The 24,918-nt window shown below is 37.7% G+C and overlaps 1 protein-coding gene across 3 annotated transcripts in view; it reads right to left on the reverse strand.

Moving 5' to 3' along the window:
• ATP11B (ATPase phospholipid transporting 11B (putative)) overlaps positions 1-24,918 on the reverse strand; it is a 108,123-nt gene that overhangs the window by 51,274 nt on the left and 31,931 nt on the right. For 2 of the 3 annotated variants that reach the window (XM_049881622.1, XM_049881624.1), the window contains exons 3-10: positions 24,281-24,370; positions 22,408-22,488; positions 17,377-17,484; positions 17,053-17,181; positions 16,334-16,437; positions 9,356-9,403; positions 6,930-6,994; positions 5,252-5,333 (exon numbers count right to left, since the gene is read on the reverse strand). In XM_049881622.1, coding sequence (XP_049737579.1) covers positions 5,252-5,333; positions 6,930-6,994; positions 9,356-9,403; positions 16,334-16,437; positions 17,053-17,181; positions 17,377-17,484; positions 22,408-22,488; positions 24,281-24,370 — 707 coding nt within the window. Of the gene's footprint in view, positions 1-5,251; positions 5,334-6,929; positions 6,995-7,530; positions 7,611-9,355; positions 9,404-16,333; positions 16,438-17,052; positions 17,182-17,376; positions 17,485-22,407; positions 22,489-24,280; positions 24,371-24,918 lie in introns of those variants that run through there. The other variant, XM_049881630.1, reaches the window with a different exon arrangement.

Consider the following 24,918-nt stretch of genomic DNA (forward strand, 5'->3'; position numbering starts at 1 on the left):
AGATCACACAAGCCAGGAATTGACTTTAGAATTCCTCTTCTCTTCACCAGGCACGCTTAGTATTACAAGTCTTCAATTTTAAGTTAAAAAACTTAAATTTTTGATAAAATTAAATTTTTATCATTTTAAAAATTCAAATACATACAGAATAAAGAGAACTGTGTAATGATGCCCATGCATCCAACAAGAATTGAGGAAAAATATAGAGCACATGCTTTGTAAACACTCTTTAAAGAAGGAAAAATGCCTGAACTCAGACTTCTTTCCCTGAGGAATTCCCTGAGGAATTTTTTCCCCTGAGGAACTGAGCCTTTACCATGCAACAACTTGATATTTCACTTTCCTCCCACATAAGCTCTATCCTGTAGTGGGAGCAGGTGAGGAGTGAGGGCCACAAGAAAGGGATTCATGTTTTCTGTGTAGCTACGGTGTGCCAGGCACAGTGTGGAACACTTCACCTATGGTATCTTGTTGAATTCTCCCAACCAGCCTAGGAGACAGGCATTGCTTGAATATTTACAGATGAGAAGAACACTTGGTTCAAAGGAATTAAACAACTGGTCCAAGGCCATAGAGCTAAATAAGTGGGAAATCTGAAGTTCTAACCTTCACCTGCCCAACTCCAAATTCTGCTCTTCTTGTGCTAAATGAGTCCTGTCTTCTTGTTATTCTGCCATGATGGCTGGTTTATTTCCACCTTCTGTCTTTGCTCATGTGGTTCCCCTCATCAGACACATTGTCCCTCTTGCCTACATTATTTACTTTTCAAAGTTTAACTCAAAAGCTGCCTCGTTCCTTGAAGCCTGGCTTAATCACGTTAGTTTGTATTCGACATTCTCTTATTGGAACTTAAAACCAATACCACATTGCATGTTAGTTATACTTTCCAACTTGATAGAAAACTCAAAAAGGAGAGGAATTATATCTCAGATAATCCAGCACGATAATAGATCCATAAGAAACATTCGATAAATACATATTTTTAGACTGAGTTTTCTCAAACAGAATTCAAAGGCTTCAAAATCTCTTACGGTTCAAGAATACCACCACCAGAGCTGAGACAGTAAGATGACCCTGGCACATTTTCTATATGTATCATGCATCAAGTCTCACTGATGTCCCATCTGCAATCTCAACTTAATATTACAAGTCTTTGACTTTAAGTTTAAAAAATATAAGTTTTGATACAATCATAGAAACTTTTTACCATGAAAAATTCAAATCTATATAAACATCTACCTTTAACAACTATCAATATTCTAACATTCTTATCTACTTTTCCTCAATATCAACCACCCACGTAATCATTATTTTTCCTAGTTCTCTTATTTTGTCAAAATTAGTGCTGATTTTCTAATTAGATTATGTGTTCTGCTACCGCACAGTTTTGAGAGTTCTCTCTATTTTTAGATATAAGACCTTTGTAGGATCTGTGAAAATATTTCCTCTCAGTTTGTAGCTTATTTGTTATTGGGGTTTGTTTTATGGCCTCTCATATGGTCTGTCTTAATGGGCTTTCCATGTGCACATAAATAGAACACGTATTCTGCCATCGTTACGTGTAGCGCTGTGTATCAGTTAAGCCACGGTGGTGGATAGTATTGCTTAGCTGCTCTGTACCATCACTGTTGATTTTTATACTATTTCTATCTATTACTGAAAAAGGGGGACAAAATTTCTAACTGTGATTATGGATTTTTCTGTTTCTCCTTTTAATTCTGTCAGATTTTGCTTTAAATACTTTGAAGTTCTGTGTTAGGTTGGGAGAAAGATGTGGCAGTCAGCTTCTGTAAAGATTTATAGCCTTGGAAACCCTATATAAGGGTCACTATGCATTGGAATCGACTTGATGGCATGGGTTTTGTGTATTAGGTATACTCATTTATAACTGTTATGTCTTCCTGACATACTGACCCTTTTCTTATGAAATGTCCCTCTTTACCTCTAGTCTTGAATTTTATTTTATATGACATTAACACAGCCACTCTAGCTTTCTTATGCTCACTACTACTAGCATGGGGTGTCTTTTGATCTCAACCTATTTGCAGCTGTATTTAAAGTGCATGTCTTCCAGTTAGCTGGGTCTTGCTTCTTTATCCAGTCTAACAATCTCGCTTTTATTTAGTGTTCAGTGCATTTACATTTAATGTAATTTTTGGTTAGATTTAGGGCTACCATTTTGCTATTTGTCTCATTTGTTTTTCTCTTCCTGCCTTCTTTTGTATTTATCAAATACTTTTAGTGTTCAATTTTAATTGCTCTATTAACTTTTATGATACATCTTTGCTTTTCTTTTAATGGAAGCTCTAGGGATTACAATATGCATCTTCACCTTATCACAATCTAGAGATGATATTTTATTACGTCACATAACACGTAAGATCTTTGTAATATAGCTTATTTACTTCCACCTGCCTTTTGGACTCCAGACTTAAATATATGGCACCTATCTGTCTTAGAGTCCACAATACACTGTTACACGTTTTGGTTTGAATCAAGACAAAAAAAACAAAAACCCAACACCTGTTGCTGAGTTCACTCTGACTCATAGTGACCTTATAGCACAGAGAAGAACTGCCCCATAAGGCTTCCAAGGAGCGGCTGGTGGATCCAAACTGCTGACCACTGGTCAGCACTGAGCTCCTAGCCACTGCGCCACCAGGGCTTGGAATGAGGTTTTTAGCTGTCGTATATATTTTAAAGATTTTAAGGAGAAAAAAATACATACACAGTCTTTATATCTATGCCCATATTTACCATTTCTGACCCTTCCCTCTGTGGAGCCCTAGTGGCATGGTAGCTAAGAGCTCAGCCACTAACCAAAAGATCGGCAGCTTGAATCCACCAGCTGCTCCTTGGGAACCCTACGGGGCAGCTCTACTCTGTTCTACATGGTCGCTATGAGTTGGAAACGGCGATGGATTTAGGTTTTTTTGGGTTTGTTTTATTCCCTCTGAAGTCTTTCTTTAGCATCTCTTATCATGCAGATAGTCTGGAAGTGAATTCTCTTAGTTTTTGTTTTTCTGATAATGTCTTTATTTCACCTGTTTTGCTGAATATAGTATTCTGGGCTGAAATTTTTTCTGTTAGTACTTTTCAGAAGTTGTTTCATTGTATTCTGGCCTCTGCTATTTCTGATGAGAAGTCAGGCATTCACATACAGGTAGTCCCCAACTTACAGTGGGGTTCCATTCCGATGACTCCGTTCTAAGTTGGTCCTGACATAGGTGGAATACTTTTTTAAGTTTTCACAGCCTGCTGTATGGCAGTATTTTCAGCCATAAATCATAACACTGAACATCTGTGAGTGAACATCTGAGAATGATACCAGCAAATTATGTGCTGCAAAGTCCGTAGTATGTATTACTAACAGTAAGATGGACGTTTAAGTGCAGTTTGTCGTGATTCAAATATGTCATAAGTCAGGGATGACCTGTAGTTACCTGCTTGTATATGATGTGTTTTTTTTTTTTGGCTGCTTCCAAGCTTTTTCCTTTGGATTTTAGCAATTTGACTAGGATGTGCTTAGGCGTGGTTTTCTTTGTATTTTTTCTGCTTGCGATTTGCTGATCTTGGTGTTGTAGCCCGAAGTTTTTTCTCAAACAATTACAGCCATTCTTTTTTCAAATATTTTTTTCTGCTGCTGTGTCAGCTACCTAGTGCTGCCATAAGAAAATATACAGTGGGTAGCTTTAAAGAATAGAAATTTATTTTCTTGCAGTTCTGCAGGCTAAAGTCCAAATCAAAGCTGCGTCGATTCCTTCCATGGGCCTCTCTCCTAGTTGCTCATGTCTGCTGGCAATCCTTGGTGTTTTTTTGGTTGTAGATGGGTGTCATCCCCCTGTGTATGTCTCTGTGTCTTTTCTGCTTTTTATAGGATACCATTGGAAAGTGACCAGGTTTAGGACCCACCCTATACTAGTATGACCTCATAAACTTAACGAGAGAAAACCTCTTTCCAAATGGTGATATTTATAGGTATGGGGTTAGGACATCGACATATATACTTAAGGGGCCACCATTCAAAACATAAAGGCCTCTTTGTCTCTCTCCTCTTTTTTGAGGACTTCAATTACACTTACATTAGTTCAATATTTTCTCAAACGGCTTTGAGGCTCTGTCCATTTTGCTTCAGTCTTTCTTCTTTCTGTTCCTCAGACTAAATAATTCCTATTGATCTTTCTTCATGTTCACTGACAAATTTCTCTGCTTTCCTCAGTCTGATGTTGAGCCCACCTAGATTTTTCAACTCCAGAATTTCTATTTCGCTTTTTTTTTTAAATACCTTCCCCTTTTCTGCTGAAATTTCCCACGTGTTCATTCACAACTCCCTTTAGAACCCTAAACATATTTATAATGTCATTGTTATTAGATGTCATCGAGTCACTCTGATTCATAATGACCCTATGCACAACAGAACAAAACACTGCCTGGTCCTGCGCCATCCTCATGATCATTGTTATGCTTAAGCCCACTGTTGCAGCCAAAGCGTCAGTCCATCTTGTTGAGGTTCTCCCTCTTTTTTGTTTATCCAGTCCCCTATTGAAGGACATCTTGGTTGCTTCAAATTTTTGGCAATTATGAATAAAACTGCTCTAAACATCTGTGTGCAGGTTTTTATGTGAAAGTAATTTATTAAAGTCCAAATTTAGTACCCACTATATGTCAAACTCATAGCAACCCTACAGGACAGAGGAGAACTGCCCCATGGAGTTTCCAAGGAGCGCCTGGTGGATTCAAACTGCTGACCTTTTGGTTAGCAGCCATAGCACTTAACCACTATACCACCAGGGTCGCTATGAGTCAGAATCAACTCGACGGCAACACGTTTTTTTTCTTTAATATGGCAAACACTATGTAAAATGATAGACGTATACAAAAATATAGGAGTCCCTGTGTGGCATAAATGGTCAAGTACCTAACTGAAAAGGTTGGCGGTTCAAATCCACCCAGAGACAGCTTGAAAAGTAAGGCCTGAAAACCTGCTTCCGAAAGATCAGACATTGAAAACCCTGTGGAGCGCAGTTCTACTCTGACACACATGGGGTTGCCATGAGTCAGAACAGACTCAACAGTACCTGGTTTTTTATATAAAAATATAAGAATCTATCTCTATCCTCAGGGATATCATCTTTTGTTGACTTGGCCCCGTTTTATACATATATGAATATATATACATATCCATGATTATATATATATATATTTTGATTATATTTATATGTAAATAAATAAAGTGAGATCGTTTCCTTACTTTTCTACTGCGGATCGTTTCTGTGACTTGCTCTTGTAATTTAAGGCCATCTTGGTTTCCATTCCGGTATATACAGCAACACCTGCAAAACAAAACCGTCCTTTAAAATAATCCTCTAGCGTGTTTCACAAGCAAGAAACATACTAACATGGAAGCTTCTATAAAAATGTACTGTCATAATGTTGTTACAGTTTGGCTTTCCTTTAAGTCTGAGAGTTTTTAAGAGGCTTTTCAAGTCCAATTTTGAGGAAACCCAGTCACTCAGCTGCTGTATTGGGGAGTTCTTGGGGGCTCTGTACTTGAGTTACATCTGAATTAGGGAGATATTGTCTGAGTTGGAACTGATGGAGGAAAAGGATTTGGAAAGATAATGACAGTAAGGAAGGTCATTATAGATGGAGCAAGTGGTCTTAACAAACACAGAAATGGAACAGGTTGGAACAGTGCAGTGGGGTCGGGGTGTGAAGGGCCCTGAATGCCTGAATCTGGAGAACAGATTTCACTCTTCAAGCACTGGAGAGAGAATATGGAAATCTGTTTAAATAAAGTAAAAACAAGGAAAGTGCTATTTTAAAAATCTGTGCCAATGTGAATGACTCTGAGATGAACAATGACAGTAATCAGGAGTAAATGAAATTAGGTAAGGTAAGTTTTATATAAAAAACTTTGGAATTAGACTTTGGTTTGAATGATTGAGATATTTATATCAATTGATTTGCTTTGAATAATTGAGAGATATATACAAAGCTTTTGGATATAAACCTAGAAGTGGACCTGCAGGGTCATTTGATAATTGTTTAACTTACTGAGGAAACAACAAACTTTTTCACAGTGGCCGTACCATTTTACACTCCTACCAGCAATGTACAAGGATTTCAATTTCTCTACAAACTCACCAAACACTTAAACTTCCCTTTTTTTAATGGGATATATGGATTTCTTTATTGGAGGGTCTATCACAGAGAGATGAGATAAATTACAGGTAATAGGAAAAAAGAGAATGAGGAGCCGAGACCTCAAAAGCTGTCCATGGCCAGTGAGTAACATTATCCAGGCAGGCTGTGAAGGGCCATTTCTGAAGTGGGGGGAGCTAACTGAGAGATAAAGGTCATCATCGACTTGACACTTTACTAGAGTGGACTCCGTGCACACTGAATTAATTTAGGTCTCAAGACAACAGTGCTATTTATTCACCCTTCTGATCCAGTCAGCATCTTCCAACAGTATCTGGTACACAAGAGCTCAATATGAATTTGCTGACTAAGTGCATGGATGAATGAGTGAATCAGCAGTTTTATCAATCCAATCTAAAGGTAATCATAGCGGAATTACAGACGTGGCTTTCTGAATCCTGATACCAGGTTAAATTGGTTCCTAGGCACCATACTACAACCTGTTGCCACCAGGACTCCACCATTACTCTAAGTGTCGGAATTATCTTCTTAGAACTAAGTTTCACACACATATGTCCACAAAGATAACGTAAGGGTAAGGTGATAGTCTGTCACTCAAAAATATAACACAAAACACTTAATCTTTGGAAGAAAATTATCACAGGCAATATTTGATTATTGAAAAATTACTCAATCAAAGGCCACGAATGCTGTACATTTTAAAATATTTCATATAAAGCATCAACATGAATCTTGCGATTAGAAAATTTTAAATATGTACAAACCAAAAATTTCTTTTGTGTTTTTTAATCTGGCTCCACGAAGCAAGAGGCTCTCTGGCCCCAGGGGTCTAGAAACAAAACCAAAAAAGCACTGAATATATTAAAAAAATATTAAAAATTCAATCCAATTCTCAAGTAGTCTCTTAGTAGAAGGCACTTAAGCTAGAGTTACAACACTGCTTCCATGTAAAACCAAAACTGCAGCTACTAGGAAGCTGCCTAGGCCAATCATGTTAGTTCTGTAACAACAAATGCCTGCATTAGCATCTTGGTCACTTTAAGATTAGTGGCTCAGAAACAAGATTATGTCTGTACACAAACACACGAAGCCACCAGTTTCAGAATCTCTAAATATAAGATACAAGAAAATCAGAGATTAGGCGGTGATTTAAAGTTTTTTAGCAGAAGATGAAATTTTAAAATATTGTGAGCAAAACTAATAAATGGCATTGGAAGGAAAAATACAGGATGATAATGCAACATGAACATAAAATGTAGTGGGATCTGTGCATAAGTTCTCCACAAAGAAAAGCTGGATGACAACACAGTGTACACAGTGAGTTAGTGCCTAGGCAAGCCTGCTCGGGACAACTTGACTACTTGCATTTTGTACTTCTTGGAGTACCGGTCTTCATGCTGTTTGAGATTCTCTCCATAAAGGAGATATGAAGTGAGAAGGAATAACTAGAAGGGAAAGTGTATCTTCTTAGTGATTTAAAAAAAAAAAAAAAAGGTAAGAGTTTGTCATGGCTAAGTAAAAAAGCCTTTTATTCTGTTGATATTCCTTATGATTTTCTGAAACATGCATAAAAAACCCAAAACCAAACCCATTGCCGTTGAGTCGATTCCGACTCATAGTGACCCTATAGGGTAGAACTGCCCCATAGAGTTTCCAAGGAGCACCTGGTGGATTTGAACTGCCAACCTTTAGGTTAGCAGCTGTAGCACTTAACCACTATGCCACCAGGGTTTCCGAAACATGCATACAGTTATTCAAATCAAACAGTAATTCAAATGTGAGCCAAATATGATGATGTCTAAAAACCCAAACGCTTTAAAAAAATGCAATGAACCAAGCACGGTCAGGTATTTTGGGTCATAAGTTCTCCACAAAGAAAAGCTGGATGACAACACAGTGTACACAGTGAGTTAGTGTCTAGGCAAGCCTGCTCGGGACAACCTGACTACTTGCATTTTGTACTTCTTGGAGTACCGGTCTTCATGCTCTTTGAGTTTCTCTCCATAAAGGAGATATGAAGTGAGAAGGAACTCACTTGTTAACTTATGGTTAACAAGTGTTGTTTCTATACTAGACAGTTATATTTAGAGAGCACTCGATGGAGATTCCAAAATCAACGTAGCAACTACCTATCCAGGAGCCATACAATAGTTCCCTTTCACTTGGTATTGTTCCAACAATGAATAGAAATGCTCTGAGCTCATGCTGGCAAATGCAATTGGGATATAGTAATAGAAAGCTTCAGATTAAAAGATAATTCATCAGTTTACTCAGGTTGCTTTAGCAAAGAACATGGCTCAATTTTTTAAGCATTCTAAGAGCTGAGTTACATTACCTTAATGTAACTGAGACTACGTAACCATGTTTTCTACTACTTTACTGTAAAAATCAAAAAAAACCTAGTCATAGTTACATAGCAGGGTCCTACAGACAAGAGACTTTGTTACAGAGTTTATCCAGTGCATTCCTGTGTGCTGGTATACAACATTTTTGGTGGCTTGTCTTGGGAATTTCATTTAAAAAAATGCTCAACTCTGAATTTTATTGCATGCAGCCAGTATAATTTAACATGTCTCCAGAAAAGAAGCAGAAAGCCAAATTTGTCTAGAATTCAAGGGCTGATACCCAGATTGATTCTAAAGAAGGCCTTGAGGTCATAAGTAACAATGCAATCTCATACTATCAGCAAATCTTTGAAATGATGCAAGTCTTTCATTCAGCAGTCAGGAATTAACCCTGAATAAAAAAAATATTGAGGGAAAATAAAACAACAAAACAGCCAGGAGGATGAGAGGTTCCTGTTAGCCACTAAATATACTGAACGGTTTTGAAGTGAAGATCATATCATTTATATTTGTTATACACTGGTTTTTTTTTTTTTTTTAGAACTTTAGGGTTGTGGGTTTAAATACTTAAGGATCTGGATAAAAATGATGTTTCATTTGATGTTACTACCTAATATTTCTAGAAAAATGAATAAAACTTTAACAAGTAATCCTACTAAATCATTTTCGTCGGATTTGTTTCATTTTTACTTGCTGTTGCTACATAGATGAAATGCTAAATTAAAAAAAATTAACCTTTTTCCATGATATGCTATTTATTACCCAATTTCCCTTTAACATGATTTTGTTCCCCCTGCCAAACAGGTGTCATTTAAAAGTAACAGAACACGCAGATTTGTTCTTACCTTACAATTTCTTCCATTTGCTGAGTTATTATCATTCGGCCCATGAACCTATCAAGGAATTCACCATGTTACAAAGATATATAATATCTCTTGTGACATCAATGAGTGGAAAATTTTAGACACTGTCGGTACTGTTCTTGTACGTGAAACAAAGTTCAACTTTTGTATATAAAAGTGGTCAGTAGTTACGTAAGAAATGATAAAAATAAATACTTATCAGTCTTTAAGCTTTAAAGACTGATATTCTTGCCATCTCAATTCCAGCTATCATGAGGTAAGGAATGAAAATTGTTTTCAAAATGGAGATGCAAATGTCGCGTATTACTTTTAGTGTGGTCATCACGAGAATTTATAATTTCTACACAAATTATTTTTAGCATTATTTAGCCAAGAGTAAATGGCTATATATTTCAGAAGTTTACTAAATAAAGTCTGATGTAACCTGCAGATCAATAGAACCAGATCATTCAATTTACCACTCATTTACTTATTCATTCAACAAATACTCACTGAACACCCACTACCTGTGAGTTAATTAGTGAGTACAGAATACCCAAACCAACCAAAACCCACTGCCGTCCAGTTGATTTCGACTCATAGTGACCCTACAGGACAGAGTAGAACTGCCCCATAGAGTTTCCAAGGAGAGACTGGCGGATTCGAACTACTGACCTTTTGGTTAGCAGCCATAACACTTAACCACTATGCCACCAGGGTTTCCGAGTACAGAATTATAAGGAAAGAAACTTATCAGTGAATTGCAAAGGTTTCTTAACCCAAAGTCATTGTTTAAACTTTTGCAGCCTGAAATTTAGAGTTAGTGGCCTGTAACAACAGATTTTCATAGCCTGGTCTTTAAGTTCCAACTGCATCACCAAAAAAGCTCCACAGCAATTTAAGTATACAATTACTTTCTACTCTAGTAAGAAGTAAATTCTGAGTTGAAGGAAATTACAGACAGTGTTGTTGTTGTTGTTGTCAGGTGCCATTGAGTCGGTTTAGACTCATAGTGACACTGTGTACAACAGAATGAAAAACTGCCCAGTCCTGTGCCATCCTTGAAGTCGTGGTTATGCTTGAGCTCATTGTTGCAGCCACTGTGTCAATCCACCTCGTTGAGGGTCTTGCTCTTTTCCGCTGACCCTGTACTCTGCCAAGCATGATGTCCTTCACAGGGACTGATTCCTCCTGACAACATGTCCAAAGTATGTAAGTTGCAGTCTTGCCATCCTTGCCCCTAAGGGGCATTCTGGTCATATTTCTTCTGAGACAGATTTGTTCCTTCTTTTGGCAGTCCATGGGATATTCAATATTCTTTGCCAACAGCACAATTCAAAGGCGTCAACTCTTCTTCAGTCTTTCTTATTCATTGTCCAGCTTTCACATGCATATGTGATTGAAAATACCATGGCTTGGGTCAGGCGCACCTTAGTCTTCAGGGTGACATCTTTGCTCTTCAGCACTTTGAAGAGGTCCTTTGAAGCAGATTTGCCCAATGCAATGCATCTTTTGATTTCTTGACTGCTGCTTCCATGGCTGATTGTGGATCCAAGGAAAATGAAATCCTTGACAACTTCAATCTTTTCTCCATTTACCAGGATGTTGCTCATTGGTCCAGTTGTGAGGATTTTTGTTTTCTTTATGTTGAGGTGCAGTCCATACTGAAGGCTGTGGTCTTTGATCTTCATTACTAAGTGCTTCAAGTCCTCTTCACTTTCAGCAAGCAAGGTTGTGTCATCCACATAACACAGGTTCTTAATGAGTCTTCCTCCAATCCTGATGCCCCATTCTTCTTCATATAGTCCAGCTTCTTGGATTATTTGTTCAGTATACACATTAAATAGGTATGGTGAAAGAATACAACCCTGATGCACACCTTGCCTGACTTTAAACCAATCAGCATCCCCTTTTTCTGTCTGAACAACTGCCTCTTGATCTATGTAAAGGTTCCTCATGAGCACAATTAAGTGTCCTGGAATTCCCATTCTTCGCAGTATTATCCATCGTTTGTTATGATCCACACAGTCGAATGCCTTTGCATAGTCAATGAAACACAGGCAAACATCCTTCTGGTATTCTCTGCTTTCAGCCAGGATCCATATGACATCAGCAATGATATCCCTGGTTCCACGTCCTCTTCTGAAACCGGCCTGAATTTCTGGCAGTTCCCTGTCGATATACTGCTGCAGCCACGTTTGAATGATCTTCAGAAAAATTTTGCTTGTGTGTGATATTAATGATATTGTTCTATAATTTCCACATTCGGTTGGATCACCTTTATTGGGAATAGGTGTAAATATGGATCTCTTCTAGTCAGTTGGCCAGGAAGTTGTCTTCCATATTTCTTGGCATAGACAAGTGAGCACCTCCAGCGCTGCATCTGTTTGTTGAAACATCTCGATATTCCACCAATTCCTGGAGCCTTGTTTTTCGCCAGTGCCTTCAGAGCAGCTTGGACTTCTTCCTTCAGTACCATCGGTTCCTGATCATATGCCACCTCTTGAAATGGCTGAATATCGACTAATTCTTTTTGGTATGGTGACTCTGTGTATTCCTTCCATCTTCTTTTGATGCTTCCTGCATCGTTTAATATTTTCCTCCATGGAATCCTTCACTATTGCAACTCGAGGCTTGAATTTTTTCTTCAGTTCTTTCAGCCTGAGAAACGCCAAGCGTGTTCTTCCCTTTTGGTTTTCCATCTCCAGCTCTTTGCACATGTCGTTATAATACTTTGTCTTCTCGAGAGGCCCTTTGAAATCTTCTGTTCAGTTCTTTTACTTCATCAATTCTTCCTTTTGCTTTAGCTGCCTGACGCTCAAGAGCAAGTTTCAGAGTCTCCTCTGACATCCATCTTGGTCTTTTCTTTCTTTCCTGTCTTTTCAGTGACCTCTTGCTTTCTTCATGGATGATGTCCTTGATATCATTCCACAACTCGTCTGGTCTGCGGTCACTAGTGTTCAATGCATCAAATCTATTCTTCAGATGGTCTCTAAATTCAGGTAGGATATACTGAAGGTCATTTTTAGGCTCTCGTGGACTTGCTCTGATTTTCTTCAGTTTCAGCCTGAACTTGCATATGAGCAATTGATGGTCTGTTCCACTGTCGGCCCCTGGCCTTGTTCTGACTGATGATATTGAGCTTTTCCCTCGTCTCTTTCCACAGATGTAGTCAATTTGATTTCTGTGTGTTCCATCTGGCGAGGTCCATGTGTACAGTTGCCGTTTATGTTGGTGAAAGAAGGTATTTGCAGTGAAGAAGTCGTCGGTCTTGCAAAATTCTATCATTTAATCTCCGGCATTGTTTCTATCACCAAGGCCATATTTTCCAACTACTGATCCTTCTTTGTTTCCAACTTTCCCATTCCAATCGCCAGTAATTATCAATGCATCTTGATTGCATGTTCGATCAATTTCAGACTGTAGCAGCTGATAAAAATCTCCTATTTCTTCATCTTTGGCCCTAGTGGTTGGTGTGTAAATTTGAATAATAGTCGTATTAGCTGGTCTTCCTTGTAGGCGTATGGATATTATCCTATCACTGACAGCGTGGTACTTCAGGATAGATGTTGAAACGTTCTTTTTGACAATGAATGCAACACCATTCCTCTTCGAGCTGTCATTCCCAGCATAGTAGACTATATGATTGTCCGATTCAAAATGGCCAATAACGGTCCATTTCAGCTCACTAATGCCTAGGATATCGATGTTTATGCGTCAGTTTGTTGTATTGTGGGGGCCTGTGTGTTGCTGTGATGATGGAAGCTATGCCACCAGTACTCAGATACCAGCAGAGTCACCCATGGAGGACAGGTTTCAGCTGAGCTTCCAGACTAACACAGACTACGAAGAAGGACCCGGCAGTCTACTTCTGAAAAGCATTAGCCAGTGAAAACCTTATGAATAGCAGCAGAACATTGTCTGATATAGTGCTGGAAGATGAGCCCCCCAGGTTGGAAGGCACTCAAAAGATGACTGGGGAAGAGCTGCCTCCTCAAAGTAGAGTCGACCTTAATGATGTGGATGGAGTAAATCTTCCAGGACCTTAATTTGCTGATGTGGCACGACTCAAAATGAGAAGAAACATCTGCAAACATCCATTAATAATCGGAACCTGGAATGTACGAAGTATGAATCTAGGAAAATTGGAAACTGTCAAAAATGATATGGAACACATAAACATCCATATCTTAGGCATTAGCGAGCTGAAATGGACTGGTTTTGAATTACAGACAGAGCTGCATGTAAATCACTTAACTGGGCAAAAAAAATACTAAGCATTCTCTTCCAAATGTCCCTTATTAGCCTCTGGTTTTCAGGCCATAGATCCTTTACCCTTGGAGGCGGGTTAGCTTCATTACAGGTATAAAAAATGATCATTAAGAATACTATACAGTAAATGTATTTTTTAATCCCAAAGTAATCCATATTCTTAGAAGAAATTTTAGAAAATATGACAAGAAAAAAGAAAAAGCTGCTGAAATCCTATCACCAAGAAACAACTACTAGCATTTTGATATATATTCTTCTAGGTTTTCTTTCTCTCTATAGCTATCTATATGGTAAAGAATAGTGGATATACCATGGACTGCCAAAAGCACGAAGAGATCTGTCTTGGAAGAAGTACAACCAGAATGCTCCTTAGAAGCAAGGATGGCAAGATGGATTGATACAGTGGCTCCAACAATGGGCTCAAGCATAGCAATGATTGTGAGGATGGTGCAGGACCGGGCAGTGTTTCATTCTGTTATACATAGCATCGCTATGGTTCAGAACCGACTCCGCGGCACCTAACAACAACATAGCTTTTTTTTTTTTCCTTTTTTACCTTGCTACCACACACATTTTTACATAATTGGGATCATATCAGAGCTACAGCTTTGTATCTTATTTTAACATTGTATGTTCAAGTGCCATTGAATTCTTTGAAAACATCATTTATAATATCTATTTCACCCTTATATTTGAACCATATATCTATGTTAGCATTCTCCTACTTGAGCATTTAAAATGTGTTCAGTATTTCACTTATACATAACATACAGTAAAAATGTAATTCTATATATATTATCTTTACAGCTATGAATTTCTCAAGACAGAAACTACTTATCGTATTTACCTCACATCATAATGAGCACATAGGTGTTCAGCAAATATTTGCTGAATGAATGAATAACAGTAATCAACAAATTTTAAGTAGTGGTATAATTACGTGTCATTTTTCTACTATGAAATACATCTGTAATGGTTATATTTACATTTAAAATAAAACATATACTTCAAGAAAGGAAGAGGAAAAGAGAAAATAAAGAGGCTGTACCTTTCATGTCCAAGAGTAAAAAATTTTTCTTTTTTACTTTCTCCCCATTTTCCAAGATAATTTAAAAACTACCAAAGAATTAGTCAAATTTAATTTCACATTAATCTGATGCGTAATGATGCATCATTTTAGTAATGTTTAAAAAAATTCCCCATTGTCTGAGGCCAGGGAACGGTAACAACGTAGAAATCTTAAAGTATTTAATTCTGCACAGCTTAATGTATCTTCTAGTTAAATGCTCTTAAAAGTGTATGCCTCCGAATTTTTTATAGTTAACTGGAAAACCCTATGCTGCAAATGACTTTGATGAACGAATGTAACAGAGAAAACTCAAAAAACATGTAAGGTATTTGGAAAACAAACAAACAAACAGTGACTAATGATAGGATTTTGAAACTTTTCAACCAGCCAGTTGCTGTTGAGTGGATTCTGACTCATGGTGACCCCCTGTGTGTCAGAGTAGAACTGTGCTCCCTAGGGGTTTCAGTGGCTGATTTTTAGGAAGGAGATCACCAGGCCTTTTTTCTGAGGCATCTCTGGGTGGACTAGAATCTCCAACCTTTGGGTTAGCAGCCAAGCATTTTCAATGTTTGCACCAGCCAGGACCGCCTTTCAATGAGGAGAGAAAGATACGTAATATGACAAGAAGCTGAGGGTGACTTTGACAACGTAGTTGTAATTTTTATTCTATCACCAGTCACTGAGTGAAAACGAGTCTTTAATAAAAAGTTGTTTCCATTTCATAGACCACAATAACTGGCAGAATCACGGAAAGCTGACTTACATTCTATTTAGTATTTAAAGTTAAAAGGAGTTAGTTCCTCTGGTTCTTTCGAAATAAAATCTCTAAAACTCTTAACAAACTAAAAAACAATTTCTATATAAATTATAAAGGACCTAATTTAATAGCAGACTCAATGGCGGTAGTGGGTATATGCCAATGTGGAACCCTGGCGGCACAGTGGTTGACAGCTACAGCTGCTAACCAAAAAGTCAGCAGTTCAAAGCCACCAGCTGCTGTACTCTGTCCTATAAGGTCGCTATGAGTCAGAATCGACTCGATGGCAACAAGCTTTTGGTTTTATATGCTAATGTAATACAGAGGTGAACACAAAGCCAAAAGCCCCTGCTTTCAAGCAGCTTACTGCCCCCCCCCAAAAAAAATTAGATAATTTTTTTCTACAGAAATAATCTTACTGGTGCCATAACTGCTGTTATAGCTATAAAGTGAGCAGGCTAGTTCATAACAAAATAGCAGGTGAATGGGAAGGTACTAATGAATACAAAAACTGCTTTTTGTTTTAGTATCTTTTGCTTAGAATTCTGCCTTTAGTTTCTTCTTCTGTTAATTGTAACCCCTTTCCCCCTGTAATGCTCTTTAGTTAGCTACAGATTTCAGCATAGGTTTACGGTTTTATAAACGAGGTCTGAAAATAGGACTTAAACTGAATATGAAGTGACTATGCTGAATATCAGAGCCTTAGTGACACAGTGGTTAAGAGCCTGGCTGCTAACCACAGGTCAGCGGTTTGAATCCACCAGCTGCTCCTTGGAAACTCTATGGGGCAGTTCTACTCTGTCCTATAGGGTCGCTATGAGTTGGAATCGACTTGACGGCAGCAGGTCTGGTTTTCTGGCTTATGCTGAATATCACACCATACCTGTACAAGTCTGCTTCTGGCTGCTGACATTCTATAACAGCTATGAGACTGTCCAAATTGGCAACTGTTTGTAATACTGCTGTTTCTGGAACTGCCACATGTGTCTGGGGAAGAGAAAAGAGAGATTAAATTGCACAATTTCAAGATCCAAAACGGACCCTACATATCTATTTTAGACGTAACTTGTTTACAGATAAAATCACAGCACACTGTACTTGAGAACACCCCACTAGACAGAACAGAGGAGAGAAAGGATGTAAAATAAACAAAAAGCAAGAGAAGCTCCTTGATTACCAGTCTACAGAGGCCATTTGCATATAAGGATATTAAATTTGTGTCTACAGTAACTTCTACTCAAAGTTTATCATAAGCATTTTATTATTTTTAATAGAAAAATATGTGAATTTTCATCATTGATTGTACTCTGAAAATGGAGACAATTTAAATTTATCCCTTATCTAAAAAGCACCAAAAATATTAAACGATTTTTCCTAAAAATAACTACCTATCTTTCTTAAACTTGTATTGACTAAACCATGTAAGGCTACCTTGGAAATAAATATAAATGATGTTAATTCTTTTTTAAAAAAGAATTAACTAAAAAAAATTTTCTCCTTTATCAGGCCCAATTTTATTACCTTAACGAAAGGAAAATATTGCTATAACCCAAAGAAGTTTTGTTCACCAAGAGCGACACTCAGACATAAACGGGAACAAACCTTCAGGTTCGTTTCTCCATCCAAACTAGCCGTGGTAACGTGACATGAGCCATCAAGCCGATCTGAAGACAGAAGCACCAAATCTGCAGGGAAAATTTCATCTTTGGCTATGCGAACAATATCACCCACCTAGGAAGAAGTTTGGAAAAAGTGAATATAGAAATTTTTAAAGGTGAGGCTTTATTTTAACCGGGTTCTAAACAAGTGGCCTGTCACAACATTTTAACGTAGGAAAGCAGGCTTTTAACTAAAATACATTCAGTTGAGAATTATGTGCTGTCATGCCAAAGTATAATTGATTTCCATTATGTACCAGATGCATACCCGAATGTTTCTGGATCTAGTTTTGACAAGGCCACCACTTCGAACAACATAAACAGGAGCTCCATTTACTTCATTGTCTGAGTTATGTCGTAACCAATCTTCATATCCCTGTAAATATCCAAAGAATAAAAAACGACTTTTTCAGTACAATTTGAAGGTGCTTTTATAAAGTGAGAAACAAAAACTCACATCTCACTGAGCAGAATTATATTAGGCTCTTCTGGTGCATATACACATAAGTATGTGACATTCTTTCTACTGGAAACACTTTCTTTTCTTGGTTTCCAAGATACACATGTTCCTGGTTTTTATCACACCTCTCTACTTCCAGCTTCCAGCTGCCACCAAGTCGATTCAGATCATGGCAACCTCATGTCTGTAAGAGTAGAACTGCACTCCATAGGGTTTTCAATGGCTGATTTTTTGGAAGTAGATCACCAGGCCTTTCTCCTGAGGCACCTCCGGGTGGACTTGAACCTCCAATCTTTCAGTTAGCAGCCAAGCTTGTTAACCATTTGCACCACCCAGGGGTGCCCTCTCTAGTTTACTCCATCTCCATTTCTTTATTGGACGTTCCTTCTTGGTCACCTTTATGGGCCCTTTACTCCCCCTTCACTCTCACTAGATTTTTTTGGCCCTGTGTCTTCAAATACCACAAATATGCTGCTAATTCTAAAGTTTATACCTCCAGCCCATATCTCTTTTCTGGACTCCAGACCTGAATATCCAAACAACATTCTTAATATCTCCATTTTGATGTCCTGTAAATATTTTAAACATATCCAAAACTAATAATGTTATCCCCAAAACTCTTTCCTTTCCAGTGTTTTCCATCTTGGCGAGTGACATTGCCAAGCTGCTCATGCCAGACACTCTGGAGAATCAATCTAGACTCCTGTCTCCTCCTAACACCTACTCAGTCACCAAGTTCTATGGCTTCTATGTGCAAAAGAAAAAAAAAATATTTACTTATTTATTTTTTTTCATGTGCAAACAGTATCTTAATTACAGAATGCAAATCCACAGAGCATCACTTCAGGTTTAAATAGAAAAAGGAACAGACTTTGAAACTCAGGTTGAACTCTTTTACTTCTTTAAACAACAGACCAACAGAATTCATTTTATTTTGTACTTCAAAAAATATGGTAGGCTATATGGATCGTCATTAAAAAGGGAGAAAATATAAGCGTTTCGTGTTAAATGTTAAGGAGTGAAGTTATTCTACATGTGTTATTTTAAAGAAAATTTAAGGCCTTGGAGACGCACCACAAGTACAGGCCATGAAATGATACCCAAGAGATGTCATTAAGTGATAAGGGTGGTACAGAATGGGTTGTGTTCTATGCCCTTCACTACGCTTGTCTATGTGAATAATCAGTATAGACATCCGGACTAATGCACAAATCATGGCTCCCTCAGTGAAGGCAAAGAGGAGACTGGAGTTTAGGAGAATAAGACAGACTTTCACTGTAGGCTGTTTTGTACTGTTTACATTTTATAAAAAATATATGCATCTATTCTTTAAAATATTAAAACATGGTAAGACATAATTTTTTAAGACATAAAGTATTAAGTATTTTTTGAAGGTCTGTTCTTTTCAAGGGAAAACTCTTTGGAAATCATCTTAAGACACTTATATTGGCCTTGTTTAAGCTGCGTTATGTCAACTAAAAAGAAATTTGAGAGTCAAAACACTTTTTCTAAAATTGTCAAAAAGCATGCTTCCTTTAAATAGCCAGAAGACATTAGTGGCAGAGCAATAATACAAATATTATCGTTTTTTTTCCGGAAGTTCACAAATTCCTTCAAATTCATCCTACATATTACTGCCAGATTGGTCTTCCCAAAACATTGTTTTCATTCACTATCCTGCTTAAAGCCCAATGCTTACTGAGCCAAGACTCTTTCAGCCTCTTCAATTTAATACCAGTTCACATTTCTAGTACGAACTCTCACTACTTCCCTGTACGTTAGTCAGCATCAGTTAGCCTTGTCATTCCCCAAAACAAGCCTTGCCATTTCCTGCATTTAGAGCTTTGCCCCATATTGCTTCCACCTCCCCTTCTTCATCTATTATCCCTTTAGCCATATTCAGACACAGCTCTAATAATATTGCCTCATGAAGCCTTCCTTGATTATTTCACCCCTTCTCTGAACATCTACAGCTCACTGGATCTTACCACTACAATTTATTAAACTATAATTTATTTTTTATTTGGTCTTACCTTCCCTACGTCACAGATGTGAAGCTCATAAATGTCAAAGACTCTCTTATTTAGCAAGATGTTACATCCTGCATTACACAACTAGAAAGAAGACCTAATATGCAAAATATGGTTGGGAAAGGAGAAAAACAAACAAGAGCCTGACAACCTCACTCATAGTAAAGTGTATATAACTGATAACAGAGCCTCTCCTATTTGGATAAAAGTGCAGGGCAGAGGTAAACGAAAACGGGAGGAAGCAAGGTTGGAACATGACAATTTTCATTTGTACAATGTTTCCAAAGTTTGTTCTGTTTATTTATAGCAATGGATACATACAATAGGAGCAATGCATGGAAGTTCTTTGTTTAGGAAACAAGTAAAACTTAGGAATGGCTGATGCAAAAGAGAAAACTCCGAGTCCTGGAATTGCCAAGAAGCTCACAATGAAATTTAGTGCTCCACTGCAATAACCATATGAGCACAGGTTTGAGGCACAATCTTCTGCTCCCTCCCTTTAGACTTTGTTTTTTAGCCCATTTTGGAGGCAGATGAGTTGTCAGTTTTTATTATTAGTATAAACCCACTGCCGTTGAGTCGATTCCGACACATGGTGACCCTGTAGGACACAGTAGAACTGCCCCATAGTTTCCAAGGAGCACCTGGTGGATTCAAACTGCCGACTTCTGGTTAGCAGCCGTAGCACTTAACCACTACACCACCAGGGTTTCCTATTATTCGTATACTCAACATTCACCAGCACTTTTTTTTTTTTTTTAACTCCGGTAATAAAATCAAATTCCATTTAAACCCCCCATATTTGGCCAAACATATATTGGAAGATAGGGATAAGAAGTATCACAACATTTTATATTGCCCTAAAAAATATTCAATGGGTTCATTTATTCATCTACTAAACAAGTATTTACTGAAAGCCCACTATGTGCCAGGCCTTGTTCTGGTCCCCGGAAATAAACTGGTAAATAAAGTCTCTGACTTCACAGAGCTTATCACTCGAACGGAAGAGACAAATAAACTAATAAGCATTATTCAATAGAACAGCAAATAGTGAAAAACGGTAAGAAACAATGGTCAGAGCAAGAAATGAGAGCAAGACATGGCGGCCGGGAAAAGCCTATGTTTAAGTGACCTGAATGAAATGATGGATTGAGCTGTGCAATTATCTGGTGGAAGAACTTTCTGGGAAGAGAGCACAGCAAGCGTTGGGCCCTGAGAGAGGTGTGTACTTCCTGTTTCTGAGGACAAGGAGAACAGTGTGGCTGGGGCAAAGGGAAAAATGGCAGGAAATGAAGTACGGTAAAACCTCCAAAAGCTGGAACCTGCATAAGGTGGGAACCTGTCAGAGAAGGAGAACTCAAGTATTTTCCACTAATCTAGAGCCATAGAAAAGTGGTGAGACTGCACCCTGTCAAAGGTGGAAAACATGCGCTACCTAGAAAAATGAGGCAGTCCTGCTGAGTTCTGGCTCTCACAGGTTTCACTGTAGAAGGAAAAACCAGAACTAGACCAGACTCTGTATGTTTTTACTGATCACAGAAAAGACGGGTTTTGGTCAGTGTGATGGGAAGTCTCTGAAGAGCTTCAAGTGGGAAAGTAGTATCATCCGATTTGTTTCGTTAGGAGGTCAATCTTGCTGCTGTGTGAAACCGCAGGACGGCAAGAGTGGAAGTGGGAGAACTCTGAGGGGGAGAGTTCAGGGAATAGTTTCAGAATACACCTAAATTTGAGAATCATCAATACCCAGATGGAACTTTAAGCCACTTAGTTGGGTGATGTTCAACTAAGAGGGAGTGGTAGATAGAAAAGCGGTGAAAGGACAAATGTGTGTTACTCTGATGAAATAAATGACATCTCCAAAAGCAGGTAAATGTATGACTGTGTTGTGTGATTTGGATGCTTACTGACTTATACATACAAATTCTAGACTCCAAAAGAAGAGCGAAGAAAGGGAAACCAAACGGAGTTGTAGCATGATATTCTCTGACACACTAGATAGACAAATAATTGTTATCTCTAGGCTCCTCTTAGCCCCCTCGTGTACGTAGCAATGAATATACCTTATTTCAGAATTGTAAATTGTTCGTCAACTGTATTTCCCTGTCAATTTCAAACCCTGTCCCTAAATCTTTTAAAATGAAAGTTTATCGTTTTTACACAAGAAAATTCAATGAACTCTTTCTCAGGTAAGAGGTCATCTTCGTATAACTTACAAGATTCTTTTGAGAAGTGGTAGCTATCTAGACATGACATTTCTAGAAATGCCTTTATTTCTTACTTGGTATGTTTAACCAATAATCCTGTTTATACCTAAATTTTAATGCCAATTCAGATTTGGTTGAAGCTATCTCCCCTAGGGTACTACTTCGCATAAAAGTCAACTTCACCAGAGAAAGTTGTAAAAAGTAGGAAAACACTATACAATTTTAATTTGTGAACGTTCACGCCAGGAGATTTTACTGCAGAATTTTACATGTCCCATTTCCTATACATTCCTTTAAATATTGCCAAACTCCAACAAATATCTATTTCATATCTAAGCTGGTCTGCATGTGTATAACGCTTGCTTTCGGATGCTTCCTAGGTGTTCAAGGGATGGCATATTGTAACAATGGTAATTATTCTATGGGTCACAGTCCCTGAAATACAAAGTGGCTAACTCAGTTTAATTTTACCATATGTAATATTGATAGGTTTGCTGCTTTCTTATGGAAATGATTTTCACAACAATAAATGTTACTTTAAAGTGGAAATATTTAGCAACTTCTGAATGGCATGGGGGAAACCAATAATAGAAAGCATTTCATACCTGCTTTATGGCGGTTACTGTTATCACAAAGAATAATGGAAGTCCGCTGGTAATTGGGCTGGTAGGTGTATCAATCATAAGCTATATAAGAGAGAAAGAAAACAGAGTATTATGTTTTTATATTGTATATAGCACACCATTAGTATCTAAAATCTCATAAACACTGGGAATTTCAAGAACAATACACTAATGTATATTGTGGCCCACAGCAAAACATACTAGGAGTGAGAGATTATGCATCAGTATAGTTCAGTTGACAACATCACTTTGTTAGCTATTATGTGGGGTTGTGGAATATCTAAATCTATGGCAAGCCTAAATACATTGCTAGAGTGGACACAGCCACTCTGCTTTCTGAACATACAGGGTACTGGAGGTCTTCTTGGGTAACTGCCTAGGGGTCCAGCTACAGCTGCTCAGATCTCACTTCCCATTTCTTTGTACATCTAGATAAATGCTGAAAAGTCTGTAAGCAATCTTTACCCTGGGACTCAGAATGAACTCAACACTAGGGAGGATTACAAATGGGATGATGGAAATGGTTTTTTCTGTAGGAGATTCTGTTATACCCAGCACAGCCAGAGGAGTACAGCTAGGAAAATTATGTTGCAATTATGAACTAAATCATACAACGAGGTTTCCATAAATTGCCGGAGAAGTAAAGAAATATTGGCAATAATTACGTTTGGCTAGTTAGACTATTCTTCTAATGATTTATTAACATTCCTTTACTCTGGATAAGCCAATTAAATTTGTTCTATTCCACAGACAGGCTGACTTCCTGATCTCAGCTAGTGATTTCACACATGCATGCATGTTACGTGGGTGAGGTTAGTATAAATTCCTCACTTCTTCGAGAAAACCATGCTGACATTCTACTGACAGAAAATCAGAAGAGCCTTCTCTGTTCATAAAGAAAATTTTTTTAAAAAGTAAATGCTTCCTAGAGCTTTAAAGCAATCACTTGGTAAGTGTTTTTTTTTTTTTTTTTCTTCTCAGGTCCTTTTTTGAGAAAATTTCAGAGATTACACAACAATTCAGTGGTACCCTCAAAAAAGCTGTCCGGACATCGCTGCAGTGTTATCAGGGAAGGGCAGCATCTTCAAAAGAAAACTACAACCCAGTTTTTAAATCTTGACTTGTACTCAGTTCTGTAGGCTGTTCTCTTGATATTTTGATATAAAGGTTATAGGACAAATTCCAAATACTGTACAAAAGCCATCAAGTTTATTCTGTAGTCAGTGCTACAAATATTCCTGGCTCCATCCAGCCACCAAAAAAAAAACCCACCACAGCTTATAATAGATACACATTGGCACAGTAAGAAAATGGTCTCCTGAATAAAGAATCTAGACTCAAGGGGATTAACTAATATAATTAAAAGCCAAAAGTAAATTACTTTGTAAAAAGATGGTTCAATAGGCAGAAATGTGCCAAAAACAGTCTGTGCTATATGTTAAAAGCTAAAATATATTCTGAAGCAGAGTATCTGAAAGATAAGAGATCACGTTCTTGGCTTAAATTATGGTTTTCAGCCCTACAGCACATGAATGATGAAACAAATTACAGCTCACCTGAAAAATTCCTAGGCTACCTTCTTAGAAAGCTAGATGTGGTGTAGACACTGTACTCAGTGAGACATTACACCCATGTGAAATTCTGCAGAAGACCTTCAGGAGAGCCATACTTACCACTTGCATAGCGAGTACTCTGAGAAACCCCGAGTAAAGAAACCTGGCACTCCTACCGCTGGCCCTTCTGGAACCCTCTTTTTGTATTAAGCTACTTTGAGAAATAATTTTCCCTTGTTCTAAGACATTTTTAGAGACCCTGTTTACAAATGATTAACAATCTACTGAATGATAAAGCTTACCTGAACCAAAAATATAATAAGAAAATAAAAGTTTGCCACTCTTCGGAATTGTTCAAATAAATTTTTTGGAACAAAATTCCACACAGTATACTAAAAAAAAAAAGGGAAGAGATCAACAAATTAATATGTAAATACATATTATACAGCTATAATAACAACAAAAGTAAAATCAGATTCATTAAATCTTTAGACAAATGTCATGGAACTCTTGATATTACAGAAACAATTCATCTGGTTTCTAGAATCCCAGGACTTCTGTTCTACCCTCTTTTTTCTTTCTTTTACTATTTATTGGCAATTATGGTATTTTTTATCTCAATATTTGTATTCTTTGACTCTAGAATTTCCACTTTTAAAATAGTTTGTATTTCTTTGCTGAGACTGTCGATCAGTTCATTCAATGATATTTTACTTAATTTATTAAAATACAGTTTTCGAGGTTAGCTTGCAATAGCTCCAACCACGTGTCAAGTAGTAGCATAGATGCCAGAGGTAGAACAGTGACTACAATGACATCCCTGGCCCCGGGTATCTTACATTTTTGCTGGGAAAATGTACACTGGGTAAAACAGAAGGGCTCTAACATGGATCTATGAGAAGGGATGTGAATACATACAGAATACTATATACACCTTCTT

Source organism: Elephas maximus, chromosome 1 (genome assembly GCF_024166365.1).
Source record: "Elephas maximus indicus isolate mEleMax1 chromosome 1, mEleMax1 primary haplotype, whole genome shotgun sequence".
In the NCBI taxonomy this organism is placed as follows: Eukaryota; Metazoa; Chordata; class Mammalia; order Proboscidea; family Elephantidae; genus Elephas; species Elephas maximus.